The sequence below is a fragment of the Meles meles genome, chromosome 18 (assembly GCF_922984935.1).
Source record: "Meles meles chromosome 18, mMelMel3.1 paternal haplotype, whole genome shotgun sequence".
In the NCBI taxonomy this organism is placed as follows: domain Eukaryota; kingdom Metazoa; phylum Chordata; class Mammalia; order Carnivora; family Mustelidae; genus Meles; species Meles meles.
In genome coordinates this window covers 14054481-14078743 of record NC_060083.1, presented here as the reverse complement: position 1 = coordinate 14078743, position 24263 = coordinate 14054481, and the positions used below count along the sequence as shown (strand labels likewise).

At 45.0% G+C, this 24263-nt stretch overlaps 1 protein-coding gene across 3 annotated transcripts in view; it reads right to left on the bottom strand.

Moving 5' to 3' along the window:
• The window catches only part of DHRS7B (dehydrogenase/reductase 7B), a 59453-nt gene that overhangs the window by 11033 nt on the left and 24157 nt on the right, over positions 1–24263 (bottom strand). For 2 of the 3 annotated variants that reach the window (XM_045984321.1, XM_045984322.1), the window contains exons 2-3: positions 10531–10709; positions 5228–5337 (exon numbers count right to left, since the gene is read on the bottom strand). In XM_045984321.1, coding sequence (XP_045840277.1) covers positions 5228–5337; positions 10531–10709 — 289 coding nt within the window. Of the gene's footprint in view, positions 1–5227; positions 5338–10530; positions 10710–13855; positions 13878–24263 lie in introns of those variants that run through there. The other variant, XM_045984320.1, reaches the window with a different exon arrangement.

Below are 24263 nucleotides of genomic sequence, written 5' to 3'. Positions count from 1 at the left end.
GTTTCCCAGTAGATGAAGAAGTTCTGTTTACACTACACTGTAGTCTATTAGCATGTAATAGCATTACAGCTAACAAAACAACATACATATCTTAATTTGAAAATATTAAAAAAATAAAAATAAAAATATTGCTAAAAAATGTGAACCATCATCTGAACTTTCAGTGAGTTGTAGTCACTGATCACAGATTACCATAACAAATTGATAATGGAAAAATTTGAAATATTCTGAGAATTACCAAAATGTGACACAGAGACAGGACAGAGAGATGTGAAGTGGGCAAATGCTGTTAGAAAAATGGCACTGATAGACTAGATCAATACACGCTTGTCACAAAACCTTCAAGGTGTAAAATACACCCCACTGGCAAAGCACAATAAAGGGAAGCACAATAAAATAAGGCATGCCCATGATCATAGAAAGGCATTCATTAGAGCAAAAAAAAAAAAAAAAGTAATAGTTATAAATATTTATTACCTAACAATAGACCCTCAAATATATGAAGCAAAAATCAACAGAACTGAAGGGAGAAACAAACAGTTCTATAATAAGATTGTGGTATTTCAATATTCCATTTTAAAGAGACAGAACAAGCAATCAGAAGATCAATTACAAAATAGATGACCCAAATACTATAAACCAATAGGACTGAACAGACATATAAAACATCCCACCCAACAACAGCACCACACCCATTCTTCTCAACCACATATGGAACATTCTCCAGGATAGACCACATGTCAGGCCACAAAACAAATGTTAACAGATTGAAAAAGATAACATTTAAAGTGTCTTCTTCAACCACAGTGTGATGAAGCTAGAAATCAGTAACAGAAGGTAAACTGGAAAACCAGTGGAAATTAAACAACACACTCTTAAAGAAGCACTGACTCATAAAAGAAACAACAAGGGAAATTAGAAACTATTTAGACACAAATGAAAATGAATACACAAAACACCCAAACTTATGGGATGCAGTGAAAGCAGTGGTAAGAGGGAAATTTGTACCTATAAGTGCCTACATTAAAAAAAAATCTCAAATCAGTAATACAACTTTACACCTTAGGGAACTAGAACAGAGTAAACTAACCCAAAAGCTAGGAGAAGAAGGAAATAAAGAGAGTAGAAATAAAGAAAATCATGAAACCAAAAGTTGGTTCTCTGAAAAGATTGACAAAATTGAGAAACCATGAGCTAGACAAAGAAAGAAAGGAAGGAGTGGGTCCCTACCTAGATATAAAAGGTTATAGGGGAGCCTGAGTGGCTCAGTCGTTAAGGGTCTGCCATAGGCTCAGGTCATAATCTCAGGCGGCTGAGATCACCCCACCCCCGCCCCCATCACATCTGGCTCCCTGCTCAGCAGGAAGCCTGCTTCTCTCTCTCCCACTCCCCCTGCTTGTGTTCCCTCTCTTGCTGTGTCTCTCTGTGTCAACAAAATAAATAAAATCTTAAAAAAATAGTTTAAAAAGGTTATAATACAATCAACTGTATGCCCATAAATGAGATAACGTAGAAGAACTGAACAAATTCCTTGAAACACACAAATTACCTGACTCAAGAAGAAATAGAAAAATCTCAGCAGACACAGAGGAGGTAGAGAGACTGAAGCGATACCCTAAAACCTCCCGACAGAAATGTGAGGTACCAGATGGCTTCACCGGTGAATTTCACCAAACTTTGAAAAGGAATTAACATCAACACTTGTCATCCTCTTCCAAAAAACTGAAGAAGAATGACAGAACACTTCTTAATTCATTCTGTGAGGCCAGCATTACCCTGATACCAAGTCCAGATAAAGACAAGAAAATTACAGACCAGTATCCTTCATGAATACAGACGCCAAAATCCTCCACACAATACCAGGAACTCAACTCCAACAGCGTTACTGGAAAGACTGCTCACCACGAACAAGTGAGATTTATCCTAGGAATGCCAGGTCGTCCAATATAACAAAATCAACCAATATATCATGATGACAGAACTAAGGAAAGAACTACATCATCATCATCTCAATTAACACAAAAAAGGGACTTGAGAAACTCTAACACCCTTTAATGATAAAACCCCAGAAAACCAGGAATGGAGGCGAAAGTCCTCAACATGGAAAAGGACATTTATGAAAACCCTACACCTAATATATGTTGAATGGTATGCTGAATGGTATAAGACAGGAAGTGTTCGGGGCGCCTGGGTGGCTCAGTGGGTTAAGCCGCTGCCTTCGGCTCAGGTCATGATCTCGGGATCCTGGGATCGAGTCCCACATCGGGCTCTCTGCTCAGCAGGGAGCCTGCTTCCCTCTCTCTCTCTCTGCCTGCCTCTCTATCTACTTGTGATCTCTCTCTGTCAAATAAATAAATAAAATCTTTAAAAAAAAAAAAAAAGACAGGAAGTGTTCCCCTACGACCAAGAACTAGAGGAGGATGCCTGCTCTCACTGCAGTTCAACACAGTGCTGGGCTTGAGCAAGCACTTACACAAGAACAAGAAATAAAAGGCACCCACATTGGACAGGAGAAGGTACAGCTGTTCATGGATGACATGATCCCATACATAGGAAGTCCCGAAGAATCCAGAGAACGCTATTAGAGCTAACGTAAGCTCAGCAGAGTTGCAAGGTACCAGATCAACAGACACACACCAGCTATGTTTCCGTACACCAGCAATGAGTAATCTGAAAAGGAAATTACAAAAGCAATCCATTTATAATAGCAGCTAAAAGAATTAAATATTTAGGAATAAATCAAACTGAAGAGGTCCGAGATCTGTAGGCTAAACAGTACAAAACACTGCTGATACAAATGAAAGAAAACCCAAATACATGGGAAGATGTCTCACGTTCAATGGACTGGAAAACTTGACACTGTTAAGTAGTTAATACTACCCAAAGTGATCCAAGAGTCAATGCTGTCCCTATCAAAATAAGTGCATGTTTTGAAGGAAATAGAAAAAACATCCCCAAATCCACATGGAATCTCAAAGGTCCATGCACAACCAAAACAACACTGAAAAAAAAAAAAAAAGAACACAGCTGGAAGAGTCACACCTTCTGATTTCAAATCTTACTGCAGAGTTACAGCAAACCGTGCAGGACTGGCATAAAGACAGACACAGAACAATGAAACAGGATGGGCGGCTCAGAAATAAACCCTCACGTATGCAGCCAAATGACTGTGACAGGGGTGCCAAGATTATTCAAGGAGGAAAGAATCTTTTCAACAACTGGGACTGGGAAAACTGGATATATACATGCAAAAGCACGCAAGTGAAACCTCACCTAACACCGTATACAAAAATTAAATCAAGTGGATCAGAGACCTAAATGTTGGGGAGTTAAAATTACAGAATAAAACACGGGGGAAGGGGCGCCTGGGTGGCTCAGAGGGTTAAGCCTCTGCCTTCAGCTCAGGTCATGATCTCAGGGTCCTGATATCGATCCCTGCTCGGCAGGGAGCCTGCTTCCCCCGCCTCTCTCTGCCTGCCTCTCTACCTACTTGTAATCTCTCTCTGTCAAACAAATGAATAAAATCTTTAAGAAAAAAAAAAAAAACATGGGGGAAAATCTTCATAAGGTGTGGCAACGACCTCAAGGATGTGGCACCATAAGTACAGTCAACAAAAGAAAAAATAAACTGGGCTTCATCAAAATTAAAAACTTTTTGGTGGCTCAGCTGGTTGGGCAACTGACTCTTGATTTCAGCTCAAGTCATGATCTCTGGGTTGTGAGGCTGAGTCCCTGCATCAGGCTCTGCACTCAGCACCGAGTCTGATAGAGATTCTTTCTCTCCCTCTCCCTCTGCCACTCCACCTGCTCGTGTGTGCATGCTCTCTCTATCTCTCAAATAAAATCTTTAAAAATAATAAAACTTCTCTGCATCAAAGGATACAGATTCACTGTCAGGGAAGTGAAAAAAAAATCTGCTGAATGAGAAAAAGTATTTGTAAATCGTAGATCTGATAGGGGATTACTATCCAGAATATATAGAGAACTAAACTCAACAACAAAAACAAACATAAGACAGGAGGAGGACTTGAAACGACTTTCTCCCAAGAAGACATATAAATGGTCAGTGAGCACAGGAAGAGATGCTCAACATCACTTGTTATTAGGGAAACTCAAAACCATTTCATATCTCCTAGGATGGGTACAATTAAAAAACACACAGAAAAGAACCAAGCGTTGGCAAGAATGTGGAGAAAGCAAAACCAAGCGCTGGCAAGAATGTGGAGAAAGCAAAACCCTTGTGCGTTGCTGGTGGGAATGTAAAATGGTGCGGTTGCTGTGAAAAACAGCAACCTGTTCTTCAACAGGTTAAACATAAAACTACCCTATGACCCACCCATTCCACTTCTAGGTGTATGTTCACAGAAACCAAAACCGGGGACTCAAACAGATAATATATACAACTATGTTCACTGCAGCATTATTCACGATAGCCAAAAGGTGAAAACTCCAGTGTACATCAACAAAGTCCCAGATAAACAAAATGTGGTATATAAGTACACTGCAATAATACTCTGCCATCAAATGGAATGAAATTTTGATTCGTGCTACAATACGGATGAACCTGAAGATAAAACGTTCGGTGAAATAGCCAGACATAGGACAAATATTGTATTTTCTACTTATACAAGGAATCTAGAATAGGCAGATACATAGAAAGAAAGTAGAACAGAGGTTTCCAGGCACTAGAGAGACAGGAGGAAGACTGAATTATTGTTAACAGGTATAGAATTTTTGTTGGGGATGATAAATACAGAAAGTGGCAGAGTTATACACATCCTGAATGTGTTTAATGCCATGGAGTTGTATACCTAAAATGGTTAAAATGATTAGCACTTTGACATGCACATTTTATTTATATGTATATCTTTCTATGTATGTAAGTACTATGTCACGTATATTTTTTCACAATTAAAATTTTAGAAGTAATGGCCAACCTCCCCGCTATTTCCCCACCATAGAGAGATGACTAGGTATTAGCCAGGAAAAGGGGAAGCAAAAGCATTCACGGAGGGAACTGCCTAAACTCAGTGCCAGTAAGCGACAGAGTTGGGATCTGAAGCCTGCGACAGTCCTGCCCCCTCCGGCAATGGAGACCCGCTGCCTTCGCTGGTCCAGAGCGAGCACGTGGAACGTGCGGCGGCCCAGGAGTGGCCGCCATCTCCTTCGACACCTGTAGATAAGGCACAGCACCCCTGGCCCACGGAAAACACACCCCTGGCCTCACCTTGGTGGCCAGAGAAGCAGTAAGTTCTTTGGTGAGCTCTTCCAGGGCCTCCTGGTTTCGGCCGCAGAGCACCAGCTTAGCACCCGCAGCATAGAAGACTCTGGCACATTCTAAGGAAAGGAGAAAGAACCTTTACAGCTGAGGAAATTCAATGCCTTTCTTCCCCAGTGCAGGTTAGTCCAAACTCACTCCATGTTTCAAAGTATGAATTTGTTTCTTCACGCACTGCACATGTATATTGGCCCCTGCTGAGGACCAGGCGTAGAGCTAGGAGTTAAGACCCCAGTGACAAATGAGGCCTGCTGCTGCCCTAGGAGAGCCCACATCAGGCGTATGGCAGATACCAAGGCAGGAGGAAGGCCGGAACCAGTGGACAGATCTGTTAGGTACCATGCTCCGAACTTTCCATAATGATCTTTAACTCTGAACAACCCTGTGGGCATTACCCCCTTTCTCACAGCTGATGAAGCTCAGGTCACACAATGTGCTCAGTGATCAGGCAATACCAGCCATTGTGAGGCCGTGGTGGCTGAGGACTGCGTTCTGGCACAACCTAGGCTGTTTCCAAGTCACTTCAGTGCACCAGGTACAGATCTACGGAGCGTGCTTCCCTGGTTTGTACAAGCACAGGGGCACGGGACTCTGTTGCAAAGGGACGGGGTGTGTGAGGGGCTGTTTCTCTGGAAAGAAGCAGCGTTTGCAAAGCACCCAAGGAGCCACACGCAGATATATCTGGGACAGAAAGTGGAGCGTCTCACAGCCTTACCAGGCTGGGAAATGACAAAGGTGAACAGTTGCAGCACGCGGAGTGCTTACAACAGCAAAGGCCCAGTAAGGGAGGCTGCAGTTTGAAAGGCTCCCTCCCACCAGGTGAGAGGAGTGGTGGAGATCAGGCTCTGCTGAACCCACTGGAACACTCCAGGTGACATCAACTGAGACAGGGTACCTCGATTAACCAGTGTTCTCTTGGTGGCAAGAAAAGAGACCGAAATCCCACCAGGGCAAAGCAAAAAGAGACTGATCAGGAGGATGCTGGAATAGCTCCAGAATTAAGAGAAAAGAGCTGAGTGGTCAAGGCTTGGGAGGGACAGGAGTAGCGGCCGCCCAGGGCCACTGGTGGCAGGAACCGCGCTCTCTCAGTGCTGGCAGGGCCTTTTCTCCACTTCGCCTCCCTGGCCTGGTTTCCCTCCAAGCTGAGAACGGGGTTGCAGGCCACTCTGAGCCACATCAACACAGCCCCCTCACCAGACAGCACGGGGGTCTCTGACTCAGGCAAGCTCTGCTGCTGAAACCCCAGGAAGCGTGGGGCAGCATCTCGAGGACGAGGCCAGCAAAGGTCACTGGCAAATCCCCTGAGGCCCAGGGGGAAGGGCAGGGACAGGAAACCTCCAGAACCAGGGTTAACCTTAGCGGATAGGGAGGGTGAGGGCCTCTTGCTTCTTGCTTGCTCTGAGCCTAGACATGGACTGACTGAATGTTTGGGGCCCTGAAAACATACAGCTTGTGAAGAGCAGTGCAGCCCAGTGGTCAAGGGACTGGACTTGACCTGGACCGCCCATGTCCAATGCCGATCTTGGTCACTTCCTGGTTCTGTGATCTTGGTAAATTATAACCTCTGTGTTTCTCACTTTCCTCTTCTACACAGTACAGGTAAAAACAGCACTGAGACTGCATGAGTAAAAGTGGACATACATACATATTTTTCTCTGTAATACAGTAGAGGAAAAGCACTATAGAAAAAAGCACAGAAGTGTTCATTGTTTTCACATTTCTAAGCTGCCTTTTTAAAACATTCTAAAAACTGACTATTGGTGAAAACTGAAACTCAAGGGTTTAAAGCAGCACTGCCTGTCCACGCTGCAGGCTGGTCTCCCTCAAACACCCACGGACAGGTCTGCGCGGACCCCTCCCCTGCAGCTGACCAAGGAGCCATTGCACCACCCACTGTGTCCTGGGCCGTCTTGTGGTGTCTCATACCCCGACTCAGAGAAAGGACAGGCCTGCTCTGGGAGCCATGCAGCAAGCGGTTGAGGGATCAAGCCTGTCACTTCCTGGCTAGGAGCAGAGGACCTTGTTGTAGGATCCAGGCAGGGTGTATTGGTCTGATAGCCCTTCCCTCACAAAAGAGCCAAAAGCTGGAAGTGTTCAAAACAGGAGGGGAGAACAAACTCCTGCATCCTTCAGGAAAACAGAAAGGTCTCTGACATCTGGATTGTCTCATGGTGCAAAGCCCTCTCTCTTCACTCTGCGGCTCCTCCTTTAGCTCCTCTTACAGCTTTCACGTACCATTCCCAGACCAGCACCTCCAGGCGGGTCTCCAGATGGAGTTTTCTGGAAGGAAGTGCTAAGCAGACTAAATCAAGACTTTTTCAAGTGTGCTGTGTCACCTCCCTTGAAGATGTGGCTGGTTTGTTCTCTGGCTCATCCTGACAAAGGGCACAAACCCAGACAGAGCCACAACACCCGCTCTGCCTGTCCCTGGATGGTCCGGTCAGGGTCTCAGCCCCTGCGTGGCCCACCTGGCTGTGCTTCCTCAGCAGGGCATTCCTCACAGGGATGGGGGCAGCAGCTGCGCTCAAAGCCAGACACCAGCATTCCTGAGGCCAGAGCTGCTCATGGGGTTTACTAAATCATTCCCAAAGAAGAGGAATCTCGGGCATGGTTGGTTTCCTCACCCCCTTTCATCCTGACGTGGCTGACACAACGGACGTTTTGTGAGGTGTCACCAGAGTGCAGACACGTAGAAACAAAGGTGGGGGGAGGCACTCTCACATCTAAACGGCTTCTGGAAAACGGTCACGTATGTGCTACTTAAGCTCTGCTTCCTAGCACAGCCAAACACAGAGGAAATTAAAGTCCGTGTAGGGAGTGACAGAAATGAAAACAACAGATTGCAGGGATTCCATTTTCATTTCTTGAAAAAGCTGACACAGGGAGGCAGGAGGGTCAAGGGAAAAAGGAAAACAGTCCCGAAGTACCATTTATCTAGCAAGGGCTGCCAGAGGGTTGTCCGGCGCTGCCGGCACTCCTGGCCTGTTCAATCAAGAGAGTTATTCACGACCTCAGGGCTTAAGCTGGCTACAGTGGGTATCCAGAACATTCTGTTCCTCTAGTCAATGGTCTTACTGTTTTATAAGAATAAGCTCATGTAGCTTAAATATACAAAATAGAAGACAAAACAGGAGAAACACAGAACGCTGTCTGAAGACTTATCACAGAATCCAGGCTTTCAGAGCGGCTGACAGGGCAGGCAGAGCCGAGCCACTGAGGGCAACTCTGTCTTCCTCCTTCGAAAGCTGAGGTGCGGCAGCGCCTCCTTGGTGGCCCCCACAGTGGCATTTGTCCTTGACACGGCTGGTGAGGAATCTGTTCCTATTTTATCTGGCCGGAGGGGAAAGTGGTACATAGGTTCTGGTCCTTCAGATGTGAAATGGGGCAGCATATAAACAGACTGATTCGGAATCTGGGAAATGGCTGACCTAATATATGACAGAAATACACACACACACACACACACACACACACACACACACACACATGTTTTGTTTTTCTTTCAGTTATATTGTCTATTCCTTTCAGTCTTGGTTTCCAGAAGAGGAAATGTGGAATGACTAAGAGGACACGGTCTTTCTCCAACATTCACATATGGGAGCACCTGTAAGTCACCATCCCAGCCAGCTCTCAAATACTCTTCAAGGACTTTAAAAAAAAAAAAAAAAAAACCTTCTCTGAGATCAGGAGAAGTGGCTGCTGACTACCCTATATATAGTAGCTGAGTAAGGTCAGTGGACTGACCGTGGCAAAGGGCCTGGAGGCAGCTGTCCCTACGCGGGTCTGGGTATCTAATGACAGGCCCAGGGTTCACCCACAGAGACCTCACCCAAAACATCAGAGTGGTGTACAAATGAATCCATGCTTTCCCAGGCTCCCCCGTGACTGCTAGCCACTTCCTTTGCAGACAAGGCTACGTCTGCTCCATTATGTTTCTGCAACACCCAAGCGCTTCCCAGCCCAGCATGACCATGCTGCTCCCTGCCCTGGGCTTGTGTGCAATGCCCTCCTTGCTGGCCCATGCTTTCCTCTCCCTGGCCATCTCCCCTGCACGAGAGACAAGACTGAGTCCTGACATCAGACCTGGGGTTTGAGTGTAGAATTCCTAGGGCAAGTCTCTGCATCCTCTGTGAGCATTAGGTGAGCTAAAGTGCAAGACAGCACATCCCCCTAATCCTCCTACAGGGCCTGGGTGGGAACACCCATTACTGAAATGTCAATACCCTGAGGTAAGCCCTGGCTGCTCTCCATCAGACTGTGAACTCCCTGAGGAAAGGGACCCTGTCTTTCCTTGGTTGGTCCGAGCACCTGGTCCAAGCCTCCCAAACGGGAGATGCTCCATCTGCGTTGTGCTACCCCCAACCAAAAGATGCAGCAGAGATAGGTTTACCACAGTTCTGGGTGCCTCGAAGCCTTCTCCCAGGGCACCGAGCACTGCTGTGGACGACATGCTGGTGTGGGTGGTATGTGTGCAGACGCTGAGAAGGAAGCAACACAGACACGCCTGCATTTGCTGCTCGCACTCTGCCAGAGGCAGTGCATGTGTGTGGAAGGGAAATGACGGCAGCTCTACAGACTCATCTGTATGAGGCTGGGGGTGGTGACTGGCTCTGCGCCTGTGTCCCAGCATAAAACCCCTGGGACCCAGAGCCTCAACGTGTTCACCAAATCAGGTGGAACTCATGTGAAGAACCAAGTATCTGAAGTATCACTTATTCTGCTCCCAACCCCACCAAGGCCACGCTCAGGGTGCAGCTGCAGGCACAGCCCCAGGAGAGGAAGGTGAGGGGAAGGGGACACCAAGGCCATGAACTGGGGGTGCTTGCTGAATCCAGGAAACTGCATGCTTTGTTTGGCTCTCACAGAGGTAAAAATGTTTTTTAAGTTAGTTGCTGTATTTGACAATTGGGCATCTTCACATAAAACCCCCAATTTCCACAACTAGCTGGAGTGGAGTGAGGGGGCCCCCTTAGATGAGAAAGAGAGTCTCCAGTTTGTCAGTCTTCCTCGTGGCTTTCGCCTCCCAACACCAATGTGGATGAAAGCCAGGGGCCATTTCTCATCACAATTAGGTTCTCGCCTTTTCCAAGCGGACCAGGGACGGTGACATGCTCTTGTTCCCAAGTCACCTAGCCCGCTTCCTTTGTTTGCATGCGTGCAGTGGAGGTGATGCTCCTCTTGTGTGGGTTGAGTTCCCTGCCTCCCCGCCCCCCGCCCCCCGTCCCGCCAACAGCACCGCTCCCAGGACCCACCTCGCCCCAGGCCCGAGGTAGCGCCAGTAATGACCACCACAGCGTTCCGGAGGTAGGCCTTCATGCGCACCTGCTGCAGCAGCTTGAAGAGGCCGAAAACTCCCACACAGCCAAACAGCAGGGGCAGGATGGCCGTAGACGTAATGAAGTCCATGATCTTCACCTTCAGCAGACTCTTCCTGAAGGAACCCAAACCAAATGCATTTGTGACAAAACAAGTAAACTCAAGGGACTTGCCAGTCCCCGTCCCACTAGACTGATAAAGAGCCCAGGTCTCTCTCATGCGGACTTTAGCTCCGAGCCCAGCAACCATCTTGCTGACGCCCTCGGCACGGTGGAATATACTTTCTCTCCCTCTGACTGACATGAGTAGACAGCAAAGTCACTGACCTTGCGAGCCTCTCAGAGGCACACGGCGACCCCAGAACAAGCTAAAAGAGTCATTCAGCGCAGGACCCAGTTACCCATGAGTGTGATAGGAGGCTCTGGCATATCCACACTCACCTGATTCTCCTTCAGGAACCTACTGAGGGGGACTGAAGTATGTCCATTATCATTCTCAACCCGTATATGTGCGAACTAAAAAACACTTTTTAAAAAGGAAAAAGAACACTATACCAATCCTTCTACTCCTCCCTAAGCAGATGGATGTTTCTGGGTGGGGTGTGTCCTGGACTATGTCTGTGAGGGCCCATAAATGTCCTCCTGGCCACAGGCCTCACAGACACCCAGAGGGAATTCTGTGCAGCGGGGAGCTGCCCTCTGCCCCAGACTCAGGCTGGGAGGCGGGGTACCCTGCCATGCGCTGTGGTGTGTTCTCACTTAGCATTCACCAGGGAGCCACGCTCAGTCAGGTGAAGTCAGGGCACAGGAACATCTGTGCAACAGCGGCAGTCAGTTCCTTCCATGACTGCCCAAAGCTCCTGACTCCTCCAAGCTTCCCTGATTCCTTGTCACTCACCCATACCCCTGTGCCCAAAGCAAGCTAGGAGAGGAGGGAGACCCAGGATGAAAGGAAGGTCAAGGATGAGCCAGTGATGAGCAATACCATGTCTGCCACTTTGGAAGAAATGCCCTGTAAGGCTATTTGACAAGTGGGCTGAGTCTATTACATAAAAGGCCCACCACCCACAGTCCTCCTCCAGGACTAGGATATTATAAGCACAGTAATCCTGTTCAGGAAGGAAGAGGCTGGAAACCAAGGGTAGAGCTGCAAACCAGCCTAAAGCTTTCAATTCCTCATCAAATTGGGAGTAACTATGTAAAACCCTCAGTCACCAACTGAATGTCCCATGTCCTCAACTCCATATATTTTAAAAAAAATTTCTGCTTCCATTCCCAAGACAACGTCAACTCTGTGGGTACCACAGAGCCAGGAACCCACTGAAGTCCAACACAGATCCGCTTACATGCTGAGCTGCTTTGACCATGAACCTCAGCATCGGGTGAGCTGTCCTGGTCTAGGTTAAACTGCTTGACTGCAAAAGGGTTCTGCTCGCATTTGAACTGACAACTCAACGAGTTCAGTATTTAGTTTGGTTTTTCATCTGCCTTTCTAAATATATCCAATTTCTTGGTCACCATAAATAATTAACGTTCTTACACAAACATCTGTAAAAATGACTGCTTCCCATCAAGCTCCACTTAATCTACTTCTGAAAAGTCCCCAGCGACTGTCTGCTAAGTGGTTACATTTCCTTCTCACCCTCCATTGTGCCAAGCCTCCACCAGATGAACCGGCAATTAAAGTGGCCTCTCAAGTGCCAAGCTCTTTACCGGGTACCACTGGCGCCACCCCCTGCCCAAAGCGGGAAGCTGAGGCCGAGTCCCAGGGGAAATGCTAGAGCCCAGGGACCCTCTGTCTGGCACCTGGAGGGACTGAGAACGGTGTAGAGCAGAGACTGGCACCTCCCCAAGTTCTGTGGGTCTGCAGGTACTGCCTGGGGGCCTTCACAGGGCAGCCCCTGAAGACCACAGGGTGCAGGAGTACTTCCCGGGGGGGAGGGGTGAATTCTGGGGGGCAGGAATGATTGCCAGTTTCTTAGTGCAGCTTTACTGGAAAATTATAGCAATTGACAGAAAACATAGGTAAGCCCCAAGGTAATCATAACTCAGAACTTTCATGTAATGAACTTGGGGGTAGGGAGCTTTTGACCCAGCAGGATGGCTGTCTAGGAAGAGTTCTATCCCACCACCACCCCAGATCTTTACCAGGCAGGTCCCAAGGCGGACCACCCTGCTTCATCCAGAATTACACGGGGCCTGGCCAGTGCCCAAGGTGACCAGGGAGTTGAAGAAGGGATTCATGGAGAGACAACAAGCCTCAGCCCCTTGGTGGAGGCGCAGAGCTCCATTAGGTCAGCTGGGTGGAAATAGCTCTGCACATTCCTCCATAGGCTCCTGGAGACCAGAGCCTTATGGAGTCTGCCTGGTTCAGACCTTCAATCTGGGGCTGAGCCAGAACTCCACCGAAGGCTACAGGGGTGTCATGGACCAATATGCAGCCTGTTGCTCCTCAAAATTCAGAGGTTGCAGAGGCCAGGTGGAAAACACTAATTGTTGGAAAGTGACAGCACTGCAGGGGTTACAAGGATGACCCCTCGAGCCAGCCTGGCTGGATTCACATCCTGGCTCAGCCACTTACTTACCAGCCTGGGTAAAGGACCTCCCCACTCCAGGCCTCAATCTCCCTATCTGTAAAATGAGGGTATCTGAGTGTCCACCTCACAGGTCTGTTATGAGGTTAGCTGAATTAATACGTGGAAATGTGTGCGAGTCCCTAGAAAAGTGTAAGTGCTCAGTAAATGCAGTTGCCATTGGCATCATCATGACCCAGAACTAACTAAAAGCTCCTAGGCCAGGAATTAGTTTCATGGCAGTTAGATTTCCAAGGTTGTCTGGAAGAGTCCCCGGTTTATGAAAACTGGTTTCTTCAAAATGAAGGAAAGTCATTAAACATAGAGCTTGCTGGAGTTTAAATTTTATACCTTCATAAACCCTTTGGTTTAATGACATTAAGGTATAGGGAAAAAAGAAACCCCAACTTCATCAGAAGTCAGGATCCCATATGCCAAGGTGCATATCAAAAATGTGGCCACCCTAATAGGCACCGAGGCCAGCACAGCCAAGAGAGAGCAGACAAGTGCCCACGTGTCCCTTGCTCCCCTTTTTTCACACCCAGGGAGGAGCAGGATGAAAACAAACTGGAGGGTGCCCCCCACCCCGTGAAGACAACGATAGCTGCCAACAAGCTGCATTTCCATGCACCTTTTTACAACCCAAGCCAGCAATCCAGGACACGAAGAAAAGAGAGAGAACTACACACCGTCTTGTACACTTCTGGGATTCCTTGAGGACCTGACACAACATCGCATGCCAGCCTTGGTCTCCTGGCCCTGGGGACCACTTTGCCTGAGGCAAATATGGCAACAGGTTAATGGGATCCATCCTCGGCCCACGGGCCGGCTTCTGTGGGGAGAGTGCACATCTGCATTCAGTCTGACAAGTCATTTAACAGAATCGGAATGCAAAGTAAATTAGAAATCAGCACCAATTGTGCCCAGCTAACTCAGGATGATGATGGTGGGAAAAGACATTCCAGAGCAAGCCATTTATTTGAGAGCATTACGCTCAGTATCAGGGTAGGTAGGTATATTCAGGTCACTTTCCTGACCAGGTGAAGCTGGTCATACAAACAAATCCCAACTTTCTGGGAGTTTCTCAAAATTCTTAAAGACCTTCCCGTCACTCCACTCTGCATTGCACAGGGCCATACTGCCAGGCTCCTGGGCCACCAGGCCTCTCTGGTCTCTGAATGCTGGCTGGGCCAGCTCCTCCGTGTCTCACCATCGGCAGTGAGGGTGGCCAAGAGAGCAAGACACGGAGGTAACTCGGCCCTCCCGCCTTGGTATGGTGTCCGGGGGCATTCTCCAAGCAGAGGCACAGCTTCTAAGTGGAAGGAAGGAACTGTGTCCCGACCGGCCCCATTTCCAGAGTAGGAAATACAACTCCTATGTAAAACAAGGTTAGAGGGGGTCAGTTTTCTTTGAAACTGGCATAGAAGAACTTTAATATGTTTACAAATTTTGCATTTTATACCAAAATGTTTAACTGCTAGTTTCAGATAGAACTGGGAAGGCAAGACTGACGGTATAAAAGGGGAGTGGGAAAAAAAATCTATCCCACGATTTCTAGCCCTTGTAGATCAGCTCATACATAAAAGGGAGAGCCCAGCATCACTGTGAGCTACAGGAGAAAGTAGGACAAGTCACAAAGAGAGAGTGAGGTCAGAAAAGGAAGAAGGTGAGATAGCCCCCCTCAAACAGAAACCACAGATCACACAAGGTCCAGAAGTGCGAGTGCACGCCTAACAGAAAAGGAGGCGATCATAATCCTGTCTACTCTCTTAATTGACAGGGAAGTGACCTGAAGCATGACCTTACGCTAATAAGCCACATCAGCTGGCGTGAAGAAGTTAGACAGTTCGGGCGTTCACACACTAAGCTCATCTGCTTGTATTTTCATATCCCACAGACTACAGAGCTCTAGACCTAAGTTAAAAGACGGTAAATGGTAGAAAAGTCCTTTCATGGGTGAGTGTTACTTGGGCTGGACAGCCAGAAAGTTCACGGTTGTCACTGTGACTTTGAAATTCAGCTGTTCCCTTATTCCGCTGAGAAGTTCTTCAAAAGGGCTTCTGGAACCTCAAACTGGAAACAAGACTCTCTCCAAGAACTCAACTCTGAGCAGAAATGTCACTTTAATGTTATTTCATTCCTCATCCTTTAGCCAAAATTCTACACTGCATTTCACAGATGGAATCTGTTCCTAAGATTCCTTTCTTCTCTCAACCAATTATAAAAAATAAACAGAACCATCCATAAAAAGAGGTTGCTGGGGGGCGCCTGGGTGGCTCAGTGGGTTAAAGCCTCTGCCTTCAGCTCAGGTCATGATCCCAGGGTCCTGGGATCGAGCCCCACACTAGGCTCTCTGCTCAGCAGGGAGCCTGCTTCCCTTCCTGTCTCTGCCTGCCTCTCTGCCTACTTGTGATCTCTGTCAAATAAATAAATCTTTAAAAAGAAAAAAAAAAAACCAACCAGGTTATTGGGAAGCTACTCAGAACCACACACAGAAATTAAACTACTAACAGCCACACCCAAAAATCAACAGAGGGTACCTGAAAGCCCTCCACAGTTAAAGAATAAAAATGATTTCAGGTCCGAAAGAAGGATGAGTCATGAAATAATCTGTCATGTTATGCACAAGAAAATCAGGCTAAAGGGCAGAGAGGAGTTCCAACTAGGAGGCAGGTCGCTGAAATCATGCATCACGGAGTGGCTTAGTATCACCCAAAGCAGTTAGGATTCTGTTCTCACAAACCTACACCGCTCTTGGATTTCCTAGCTGACGACCAGCATTAAACAGCTGGTCTGTTAAAGGTGACATAAGCTACGGGTCATGCTATGACCCATATCTGAAAATACTCATCTATTTTCAGAAAGTAAAAGCAGAAGGAAGCTGCTCTTCTTTGGTCTCAAGCGTATGAGAAGCAGCAGCTAAGGCCGTCTCTCACTGGAAAGAAAGAACAATGTCCTACCTCAGATGCCAGCTACTTTGCCAGTGGCGGGTCCCAGTGCCAGCGTCTTCTCTGGTCCCTTGACCTGGGCAGAGTGACTAAGACTAGAGGCCAGAGGACACCTTCAGGCCAGCAAGCCCTCCCTGGAGCGCCGGAACAAGTCAGTGACGAGTGGCCTGGAGGGTGTATTTTGGGATGCCAACCTCAGGGCCCCCAGTTTAAAGGAACGCAGGCTGGCAGCAGTAAAGCTACACCAAAAGGAAGGCCTGAGACAATTTCAGACCCGGCTCCTGAGCGTCCACTCCTGGGAAGAGGAACCACGCGGAAGCAAGCCCCGCTCTCCAGTGAGACGCTGAGCACACGCTGCCAGAGCCCCAGCCAGGGAGGGCGGGAAGAGAGGTGCCAGCACAGCTCCAGACCCTGCCGTGCAGGCTCCCTACACGGGAGCGGGGCCCCACGGCCAGAGCCTTAGCTCTGCTTCTAAGGACAGCGCTCACGATGTCTGCCTAGCGCCCTGCCACAGAAAACCAATTTTGGCATCTAACGTGCTTTATAAAATGATTTAAGTATCACTGGAGGATGCAGGGGTGATCTCACCCTCTCTCCTAGAAAACACACAAGAGGCCCTGACAGAAACCAGACAGTACACCCGCGGTGGGAGTCAAACAGAAAAACACCAAGGTGGCACTCGGGGGGCTGGGTTCAAGTGCACCATGTCATGTACTTGCTGTACAACATGGGCAAACGTATTCGTGATCTGTAAGTACGTATCCTAATTTCAAAATGCGGATGATTATTCCAATGAGAAGACACACAGGAAACACCTCATACATGTTAACATCCTGCACAAACATGCTCCTGAATCCTCAACTCATGGAGGAAAGGCAGTCCCCAGAGAGGAGCTGGGGCAGGAACTCAACATGGCAGCCAGGCATGTGGCTTTAAGGGCTAGTCATGTTTAAGTATATTTGGTAAAAAGATGAAACGTATGACTTTACACCCACACCTCCTATAGCAAGTACCATCCAGTACCAGATTCGGCTAAGACTGGGATGTAAGGCGATGAATGAAGTAGACATGGTTTCTGTCCTCATGGACTTCACAGCCTAGATGGGGAGACTGACAATAAACAAAGAAACACAAAAATTAAATTATTGGAGTTGTGATAATGAAAGAAACAATCATTGTAAAACCACATAGTGGTGGCCTGTCTAAAGGACAAGCCTCACCTGAAGCTTTAATTCAAAGCCAAAACAATTCAAACCACTATGCTGGCCACACAACACACAACCTGGTCCAGAGCAGCTGCTTGTTTCCGACTCCCAAGTTTTAGATTATCACCTTACAAAATTAAAAATAATAGTGAATATGACAGATAAGGTGCCCATGTAAATATAAAATCAGGAATCTGGTGGGTTTATAGTTTTTTTAAGATTTATTTATTTTATATAGAGAAACAGACAGAAAGCATGAGCAGGAGGGACAGAGAAAGAGGGAGAGAATCCTAAGCAGACTCCACACTGAGCACAGAGCCCAAAGTCAGGCTCAATCTCACCACCCTGAGATCACAACCCGAGTTGATACCAAGAGTCAGACACTTAACCAACTGCACCACCCAGGCACTCCAAGAATCCAGTGTGTTTAAAAGGACCTGGTAGGGCCCACGCCCGAGTATCTACTAGGAACTGTGCATGGGTATCAGCTTCAGAAATAAGAAGAAAACACAGTAAACAAGACTGTACTAAAACTTGGGCACAATTATCACTATATCTGCTATAGTATAAATTCATTCCACAAACATTTACTGAGCACCTACTGCGTGTCCATTTTTCCAAGCTCTGTGGTACAATGAGCAAACAGTAAATTGTTGTCCTCTTGGAGATGACATATCAGTGGGAAAAACAATAAAAACATAAGCAAATAAAATGTACATTGAAAGGATTCTAAGACAATGGTGGAATGGGAAGCACCAGGAATCCATCTCCCCACCTACTCAATGACTGCACCAGCAGAATCTGTCAAGTGGAACCGTGTATTTTAGAACGCTGGAGTCTACTGAAGGCTTGCAAGTTCCTTGTGAAAACCCTAGCTGGCAAGCTGGGGTTAATTTCGGTCAATTTCAGCTGCAAACACAGTAGCAGCTACACAACCTCCACCCCAGTGGCTGGGAGGGCAGTTGTGCCACCAGGTCCTGGAGCAATTTGCACACAGTTTGCTGGAATAAAGATGGGCAAAAAAGACCCTGTCCTCTAAATATCAGGGATTTGTGCCTGACTGTGGGTTGCTGCTTCCGATCAGAGAGGTGCAGACAGAGGTGGGCAGCCAGTGTGGCTGCACCTCCCTCCATGGTAACAAGCCTCTCCACCTCCAGATGAGGGGGCTGCCAGGGAACTTACAGGGCCAGCAGCAATTTATCCTCCCTTCACTTTCCTCCTTTTCTCTTTTTAGGAGCCAGTAATTAAAGAGTAGGACATTCAAAAGCAACTGAATACATGGGGAAAATTAGAAAGTGACCATGAATGTCCAGGGAAAGGCACATGCTCAGAAAAGACCTGAGAAGACCTTGGGTTCATATATCAGACTGATCCTAGGCACAAAGACAGCCTACAAAAATAAATATGCCAATTAATTAATTATTTAAAAAAACAGCAAACACTAGGGAATGAAGAAAATATGATTCCAGAGTTACCACATTATTAGATTAAAATGTCCAGTTTTCAACAAAAAAGTCAAAAGGCATACGAAGAAATAGGGAACTATGGCCCATTCAAAGAAACTGTCCCAGTGAAAGACTATAGATTTATCTGGTGAAGATATTAAAACCGTCTCACGCTGCTCAAAAAACTAAAGAAAGACCTAGAGAAAATCAAGCAAATAATATATTAAAAGAATGGAAATATCAATAATGAGGCAGAAAACACTGGACTTGAAAAGAATGACAGAAATGACAAATTCATTAGAGCAAATTCAAAGGCAGATGTGAGCACAAAGCTGATAGAATAAACAAACTTGAAGACAGGGCAATGGAAAGTATTAAATCTAAGAAATGATGGGGAAAGACTGTATGAAAGTGAGCAGAATATTAAGGAAACCACAAGACACATCAAGCTGACCAGCATATATACTGTAGAAGCTTCAAACACAGGAGAGAGAGGGGCAGAGAGAATACTGAAGAATTAGTGGTTGAAATCTTCCCACCTTTGCTGAAAGACATGACTATAAACATCCCCAAAACTCAAAGAACTCCAGGTAACATGAACTCAAAGAGATCCATACCAAGACATATTATAATCAAACTTTCTAAAGGCAAAGACAGAGAACCTTGAAAGCTAGAACAGTGACTTGTCACACACAAGAGATCCTCAATAAGATGATCAACACATTTCTCAACACACAGAAGGCAGTGGGCAATATATTCAAAGTGCTAAAAGAAAAAACGGTCAACCAAAAATCTTGCATCTGGCAAAGTTGTCCTTCAAAAGTGAGGGGAAAATTAAGCCATTCCCAGATAAACAAAAGCTGAGACAATTTATCACAACATCTGCACTAAAAGAATTGTCACAGGAGTCTTACAAGGTGAAATGAAAAGACACTAGACAGCACTTCAAAACCATGTGGAGAAATAAAGATTTCAGTAAAGGTAAATACATGCAAAAATATAAATACTAGAACAATTATAATAGTTCATAACTCTGCTTCCTGTTTTCTACATGATTTAAAAGATTAATACATTATTTATTTATTTATTAAATTTTATTTATTTATTTGACAGAGAGATCACAAGCAGACAGAGAGGCCGGGGGGAGCAGGCTCCCTGCTGAGCACAGAGCCCAACACGGGGCTCAATCCCAAGACCCTGAGATCATGACCAAAGCCAAAGGCAGAGGCCCAACCCACTGAGCCACCCAGGTGCCCAGAATAATACATTTTTTAAAAACAATTTTTAGTTTAAAAGCCAATATTATTGAAACCTTGGTCTGTAACTCCAAATCTGGTTTCCTACAAAATTTTTTTAAATTTTATTTATTTATTTGAGAGCATGAGTGCGCAAGTGGGGCAGGAGGGGCAGAGGGAGAAGCAGGCTCCCCACTGAGCAGGGAGCCCAACATGGGGGTCAATCCGAGGACCCTGAGATCAGGAGCTGAGCCGAAGGCAGACGATTAACCAACTAAGCCACCCAGGTGCCCCATTTCCTACATAATTTAGGAGACTAATGCATTTAAAATTATTACCACTTTAGTCTTTGGGGCACACAATGTATAAAGATGTAATTTTGTGACATCAACAACCAAAGGGATGGAGAGAGAGCTGTAAAAGGAGAATTTCTGTTTGTTATTGAAGTTAATTAAGCTGGTATAAAGTCAAATTCCAGTGTTACAACATTAGGATGTTACACATAATCCTGATGGCAGCCACAAAGAAAATAACTACAGAACAAACACAAAAGGAGATGAAAAAAGAATCAAAACATTTCGCTGCAAAAAAAAAAATCCACTAAATGTAAAAGACAATAATAAAGGAAATGAGGGGGGGGAAAGCAGAGAACAAATAGTGCAACTGTAAAAGTAAATCCTTCCTTACCTGTAATTACTTTACATGTAAATGGATTAAACTCTGCAAAGGACAGTATTTGACAGAACAGATAAAATCACACAATTCAACTGCATGTTGCCTACAAGAGACTAACTTGAGATCCAAAGACACAAAGAGGTTGAAAGTGAACGGATGGAAAAAGATACTCCATCTAAACAGTAAGAGAGCAGGGGTAGCTACACTATTGTCATATAAAAATGGACTTTAAATATATGAAGTAAAACCTTTGAAGGTATATGAAGGTAAAACAGTCCTATAAGAGTACTTTGAGGGTGCCTGGGTGGCTCAGCCACTTGAGCATTTGCCTTCAGCTCAGGTCATGATCCAGGGGTCCTGGGATGGAACCCCTCCTCCCTCTTCCTCTGTCTGCCACTCTGCCTGCTTGTGTTCTCTCTCTGTGTCAAATAAATAAATAAAATCTAAAAAATAAATAAAAGAGTAGTTGGGGACTTCAATATCTTACTCATAATGATGGAAAGAACAACCAAAATAAGGAAATAAAGGCCTTAACACAATAAACCAACTAGGTCTAACAGGCATATAAAACACTATCCAACAACTACACCATATACATTGTCCTCAAGTACACATGGGACAATTTCCAGGATATACATATGTTAGGCCACAAATTCTCAAATTAGTCTCAATATTTAAAAGACAGATATCAGGGCACCTGGATGGCTTAGTCAATTAAGTGTCTGCCTTCAGCTCAGGTCATGATCCCAGTGTCCTGGGATCAAGTCCCACATCACTGCTTCTCCCTCTCCCACTCCCCACTTGTGCTATCTCTCTCTCTAGCAAATAAATAAGTAAAATCTTAAAAAAAAAAAAAGATATCATAAAAAGTATCTTTTAAAAAAAAGGATTTTATTTATTTATTTGGCAGAGAGAGATCACAAGTAGGAGAGGCAGGCAGAGGGACTGGGAGAAGCAGGCTCCCCGCTGAGCAGAGAGCCTGATGCGGAGCTCGATCCCAGGACCCCAAGATCATGACCTAAGCTGAAGACAGAGGCCTAACCCACTGAGCCACGCAGGCACCCTTAAAGTATCTTCTGTGACCACAATAGGGTAAAGCTGAAAATCAGTAACAAGAGATAACAGAATATACTTAAGAGATAAATGAAAACAAAAATATACCAAACTTATGGTATACAACAATAAGAGTGCTAAGGAGTAAATTCATAGCTATAATATGTACACTATAAAACAAGAAAGATCTCAATGACCTAACTCCACAATTAAAAAAAACAAACAAACAACAACTCGGAAAAGAACTAAAGACAAAGCTAGTAGAAGAAAGGAAATAACAAAGATTAGAGCACAAAGATGCCTGGGTGGCTCAGATGGCTAAACACCTGCCTTCAGCTCAGATCATGATCCCAGCGTCCCAGCATCAAGTCCCATGTGGGGCTCCTTGATTGACAGGGAGCCTGCTTCTCCCTCTACCTGCCGCTCCCTCCACTTGTGCATGCATGCGCGCGCTCTCTCTCCCTGGCAAATAAATAAATAAAATCTTTAAAAAAAAAAGATTAGAGCAGAGATAATTGAAACAGAATAGAAAATAGAAATCAATGAAACCAAAAGTTATGCTCTCAAAAGGTCAACAAAATTGACAAACCTTTAGCTAAATGGACTAAAAAAGAGAGAGAAAAAGAAAAGACTCAAATTACTAAGATCAGAAAAGAGAGTGAGGACATTACTACTGATTCTACAGAAATAAAAAGGACTACGAGAGTACTATGAACATTATACACCAAAAAACTGGATAACCTAGATGACACGGACACATTCTTAGAAATCCAAAACCTACCAAAACTTAATCACTAGAAACAGAACATCTGAATAGGCCAATAACTACTAAAGAGACTGAATCTATAATAAAAAATGTCAACAAAGAAAAGTGCTGGGGGCGCTTGGGTGGCTCAGTCAGTTAAGCATCCAACTTTGGATTTTGGCTCAGGTCATGATCTCAGGGTCATGAAATCGAGCCCCATGTCAGGTTCCACGTTCAGTGTGGAGCCTGCTTAAGATTCTCTCTCTCTCCCTTCACTCTTCCCTGCTGTTTGCATATGCCCTCTCTCTCTCTCTAAGAAGAGAAAAAGAAAAAGAAAAAAGTCTCAGATCCAATGGCTTTACTGGTTTTGTTGAGTGTATTTATCATGAAAGGGTGTTAGATTTTGTCAAGTGCTTTTTGTTGTTTTGTTTTGACATAACAAAAAGCACTTGACAAAATCTAACACCCTTTCATGATAAATACACTCAACAAAACAGGAATAGAAGGAAACTACCTCAAATTAATAAACACTATATATGAAAACCCCACAGTGAACATCATATTCAATGGTAAAAGACTGACAGCTTTTCCTCTAGGATCAAGAGCAAAGCATGGATACCCACTCACCACACAGTAGTGGAATGAGGCAAGAAATAAAAGGCATCTAAATTGGAAAGGAGGAAGTAAAATTATCTCCATTTATAGATGATATGATCTTATACATAGGAAACCCTAAAGACTACACAAAAAGGTGTGAGAATAAATAAATACAGCAAAGTAGCAAACTACAAAGTTCACATACAAAAAACAGTTGGTATTTCTATGTACAAATAATGACTAATCTGAGAAGGAAATTACAAAAACAATTCCACTTACAATATAGCTGAAAAAATTAAACACTTCATAACTTAACTGAGGAGGTAAAGACTTGTAAAAATGACAACTATGAAATAGTCCTGAAAGAAATTAAGTAAGATATAAATAAATGGAAACACATCCCATATTCATGGAGAGGAACACTAAATATTATAAAATGACAATAATACCCAAAGTGCTCTATAGATTCAATGCAATCCCCTATCAAAATCCCAGAGACATTCTGTAAAAACAGAAAAACTCATCCTGAAATTCATATAGAATGTCAAATGTCTCCAGAGAGTCAAAACAATCTTGAAAAGAACAAAACTGGAAGACTCCTATTTCCCGATTTTGAAACTTACTACAAAGCTACAGTAATTGGGGCGCCGGGGTGGCTTGGTCGTTAAGCGTCTGCCTTCAGCTCAGGTCATGATCCCAGGTTACTGGGATCAAGCCCCGAATTGGGCTCCCTGCTCCTCGGGAAGCCTGCTTCTCCCTCTCTCACTCCCCCAGCTTGTGTTCCCTCTCTTTCGTGTTCTGTCAGATAAATAAATAAAATCTTAAAAATAAATAAATAAAATCTTTAAATAAAGATGGTAAACTTTATTGTATTTTATCACAACAAAAAAGAAAAAAATAAGTATGTCAGCCACAAAGGATTAAACACAAATGCTGCCCAATTTCAAGTAGGCTTGTGGTTGAAATCATATTATCTTTAATTCTAAGAAATGACTGTCTTAGTTTCCTCATGGATTTAGATAAATCATCTGTCCCTGTCCACTGTCTATCTTAGACAATCTCCCTTACTGTAATTCATTTAGGATGATGCTTCACCCTGAATTCCAAGTTATTTTTAGAACTGAAAAACATTATTGTGAAATTTAACTAGGAAATGCTCTTTACTCTGAAGCAGTTTTTACAGTGCTTCTACTT